The 4,047-nt window shown below is 39.0% G+C and overlaps 1 protein-coding gene across 1 annotated transcript; it reads left to right on the top strand.

The window, feature by feature from the left end:
• The first annotated feature begins 1,949 nt into the window (after positions 1–1,949).
• On the top strand, positions 1,950–3,693 carry LOC135200561 (uncharacterized). The gene is made up of 3 exons (XM_064229200.1): positions 1,950–2,023; positions 2,250–2,383; positions 2,917–3,693. The coding sequence occupies exons 1-3, from the start codon at positions 1,958–1,960 to the stop codon at positions 3,605–3,607; spliced, it is 891 nt and encodes a 296-aa protein (XP_064085270.1). The 5' UTR covers positions 1,950–1,957; the 3' UTR covers positions 3,608–3,693.
• The last annotated feature ends 354 nt before the right edge of the window (positions 3,694–4,047 follow it).

Below are 4,047 nucleotides of genomic sequence, written 5' to 3'. Positions count from 1 at the left end.
ATATTCCTAAGTTTTACTGTAAATGAAAAGTGCTAAAATCTATGGTCAAATAGAGCCTTGTTTCACCAACGAAAATGGAAACAAATACGCTATATTCTATTAGAAATAATTGTTCTGTACTGTTAGGATGCATATTATTTACTTTATACATTTTCATTCTAATAAATAATTCATGAGCATCCTATCCTAAAATTCCAGAACCTTCAACTCAACTCGAAAAAACTTTTCAGACCTTTTAATTCTTTTTCATAGACCTTTCCTACCCATCATCAACAACAACAACAACAACAACAGCAACAACAATAACAAAGTATTTTGTAGGCTTACTCCCCGAGTAAGCGAAAATGAATACTGGACAGGAAAGAAATATTGTCACATTCCGCCCATATGTGTTAACCTTCTTCAAATGACGAAATCATAAGGCCTTGTAGTAGTACTAGGGACATAAAGAATAGAGAGTTGTAGCAACACAAATGATGAATTCTACTCTTGTCGCCTTTTTGGTTTTTTGTTTTTTCGATAAAAATAATTTCTACTCTCGTAATCGTCTTGTTTTTAGCTTTTGATTTTGAATAATTGCGATTTCAGCGTCAGAGGGGAAACATGTAAAGGGTAAATATTGCAATTCTACGGCTCCTGTTATGTAGTTATTTTGTACCTATCACGTGGCATGAAACCCTCGCTTACGAACTCTGAAATAAACAGAATATTGACTTCGCATAAGGGCACGATTGATCCACTTGAAAAGCTTCATCTTGTGTCTTAGAGGCAAATTGGGTTTGCATTTTATTTCAGATACCTCCAAGTTACCCTTCAGCAAGGTTTACAGTTATGTAAAGCATCCCTTGCCAGGGTTGCAACTCCACTGCCTTGCAAAAGACGACTAGGCAAAGGTTTACGAGATCTTCCAGTAAGCCAGTTAGAGGATTTGCAGTTGCACAATGAACGATAAATTCTCGATGAAATCATTTGTTTATAAAACCGTTACGACTACTTACTCCAGTTTGCATCAGTCATAGGAATCGCAGTTTTACAATGCACAATTACTTCTCGATGAAATCATCCGTTTTATAAAACTGTTATGACAAATCATCCTCGAGTTTGCATCACGCTTTTGTTTAAATGCACGCAGAATTAGTACCACAATGCTAACATAACCGCCAGAGTAGAGAAGGAGAACTCAAACGCTGTACGGAACAAGCTGTGCGAAACATGTCAATATTATATTTCACCTCGAAAAAAAAAAAACGAAAAGCAAGACTATGAATTATTATTATCAATGATATCGAATTCTATCTTCGGGAGAAAGTTTCACTGGGTGTCACATTAACGATGTTATGGGAAGAAATAATTATGAATAGGAGAGAGAAGAGAGAGAGAGAGAGAGAGACTGGTACGTTTCACCAAGCCTCGTGGGGACAGGGGAGAGAGAAAGTAGTACTAGTCGGTCAAAATCGCCATACTATATAAAGTGGCGTCTATGGAAAACATGCAGTAGTCGCTCCTTGTTGTTCGAAGTTCGTTTCGTCTCCTGGCAATCTCCAGCGTCGCCAACATGAAGGTATTTATTTAAGTGTTTTCCATTAATATGAACTTGTTAAGCGCCTCATTGGCGTGATCGGTATGGTCTTGAACTGCCCCCACGGAGGCAGCGAGTTCGATTCTCGGGCATTCCACTGAGGGGTTAGAGATGTGTATTTCTGGTGATAGAAGTTCACTCTCGACGTGGTTCGGAAGTCACGTAAAGCCGTTGGTCCCGTTGCTGAATAACCACTGGTTCCATGCAACGTAAAAACGCCAAACAAACAAACAAAATATGAACTTGTTTATGAACTAGCCGAATTGACATTTCTTGTTCAAATACTGTAGATGTTCATTAACGGTACAATTAGGATTATAGTAGTGTTATCAAAGTACATTTAGATATCAGAGATTTTTGTTTCAGGGTCAAATTCTGATGGCACTGATTGGCACCATTGCCACCGTTCTAGCTGCCCCGCAGTTCGACTTCAACAATAATCAAGTAAGTTCTTTTGCACACACACGCATATATATATATATATATATATATATATATAGATATAATATATATATATATATATCTATATATATATATATAATATATATATGCAAGATTAAATATGTTAGTGACTATGCTCCCACATTCGCATGCTGAAGCTTATTTGATTATTGTTTATTTACTCATCTAATTGTTAATTTTCCTTGATTTTCCTTTGTTACTCTCTCAGCCAACGCCCTACAGCTTCGCCTACGGCGTGAGCGACCCTGACACAGGCTACGAGAAGGAACACAAGGAGACAGTTTCACCTTCAGGAGTGACTGAGGGGGAATTCAGGTGGCTCCAGCCCAATGGACTCTACAGGTGAGGCAGAATTGTCATTTTAGTCCAATAAGACAGATAAACTAGGCCTATGCCTTTATGCTAATAGGCCAACGCTGACTAGTTAATTTAAAAGGTACAGCAACTGGCATTTTAGTCTAATAAGAGAAACAAAATAGGCCTATGCCTTTATATTAATAAATAGACCAACGCAGAGACAAGTTAACTGAAAAAGTACAACAAAAGCCTTATGACATTTATAATTTATAAGCATGACAAAATAGTGTAACTAGAATAAGTTTTCTCTATATTTACTGCAATTGTTGTTCAAGTATGAGCTTCATTCTAATAGATATTTTCAGAACATTGGATCATATGTTTTAAAACATATATGCAATAAGGGCTGCTTATGCAGAAGTCAAAATAAATTTGACAAATTTGCATTCATTTGTAGATACTGTTTTATGAATTGGTTTCACTGAGTTTTTTCTAATTTCCGTTAAAAGAAATAAAATTTCTGTAATGTTTATAACCAGATTACACTAATACTGATCTACCAACAATTCTTTTCTCAGAACTACTCGGTACACTGCTGACGATGCCTTAGGATTCCGTGCCATTGTCAGTGAGGAACCTGGTGAGAGAGTTGGAAACTACTACACAAACTCCTTGCTGGGCGGCTCAGTAGAAGTCCCTTCTGTTTTCCCAAGCCGAGGAAACCTGCAGTCCTTCAGTGGCTTCCAGTCTGGAAACCAACAATCCTTCAGCGGCTTCGACTCTGGAAACCGAATCGTGACGAGTTCTCAGAGCTTCCAGAATCAGGCACCAAGCAGAGTCCCAACCATCCAGACAATTAGCACAACTCAGGACCAAGGCTTCACCAGCCTCCCAGTCCAGAGCTTCACCATCCGTCAGAACCCTCAGCCACAGACATTCACAACTTTCACAACCTCACAACCCTCTCAGAGTAGCGGAAACATCGTCGACGGTGGAATCATCGATGGTGGCGTCGTCAGTGGTGGAGTCATTGATGGAGGAATCGTTGGCACCACTTCCACCACTTTCGACTCCGGATTCAACCAGTTCAACCCCAACGCCAATTCTTTCAACGCTGGATCGAGCCTGAGCAACTTCGGTTCTACTCCCAGTAACTTTGTCATCAATTCCAACAGATTCGGTTCCACAAGGTTTTCCAGCACGAACAACAACAACCACCAAGGACTCGCTGTTCTACTGGCTGGTGACTCAAATCGGTTCAGAGGCTAAATGTCAAAGACTGATCTGTTAGCTTTGTTCAACTTATATCTTATTTTTGTGATTGAAGAGCCCGGGAATTATTTATGTATACTTGAACGGACTACCTCGAATAAAACTGAACTATATTGAAAATTTTGCTTATCCTCCTAAGAATATGTTTGTTTATGTGCATGTATGTGTATATGAGGGTTTGTTTGTGTGGGCGGGTGTGTCTGTGATAAAGAGATGTTGCTATAAACCTAACTTTCAAGGAACTTTTATTTTGGTGGCCCCACCCCCCCCCCCAAAAAAAATCCCCCCCCCCCAAAAAAAAAAAAAAAAAAACGTGGGCCGGGGGAAGGAAAAAAATTTCTCAATAGTACTCGCATTCGTAAAAATTGCATATCAATCTGCAACAGTAATGAGTTTGTTCTAAAGGGTCCACAATAATACAAAGTATTAAGAGTGTG

Source organism: Macrobrachium nipponense, chromosome 27 (genome assembly GCF_015104395.2).
Source record: "Macrobrachium nipponense isolate FS-2020 chromosome 27, ASM1510439v2, whole genome shotgun sequence".
Classification (NCBI taxonomy): domain Eukaryota; kingdom Metazoa; phylum Arthropoda; class Malacostraca; order Decapoda; family Palaemonidae; genus Macrobrachium; species Macrobrachium nipponense.
This window is presented reverse-complemented; position numbering and strand designations above follow the sequence as displayed.

What these genes read in the sequence shown, in the direction of transcription:
- LOC135200561 (XM_064229200.1), top strand. Translation starts at nt 1,958, where the DNA reads ATGGCACTGATTGGCACCATTGCCACCGTTCTAGCTGCCCCGCAGTTC. An exon ending in TCGACTTCAACAATAATCAA is followed by an intron (nt 2,024 to 2,249) that starts GTAAGTTCTTTT and finishes TTACTCTCTCAG; the next exon opens with CCAACGCCCTACAGCTTCGC. An exon ending in CAGCCCAATGGACTCTACAG is followed by an intron (nt 2,384 to 2,916) that starts GTGAGGCAGAAT and finishes TTCTTTTCTCAG; the next exon opens with AACTACTCGGTACACTGCTG.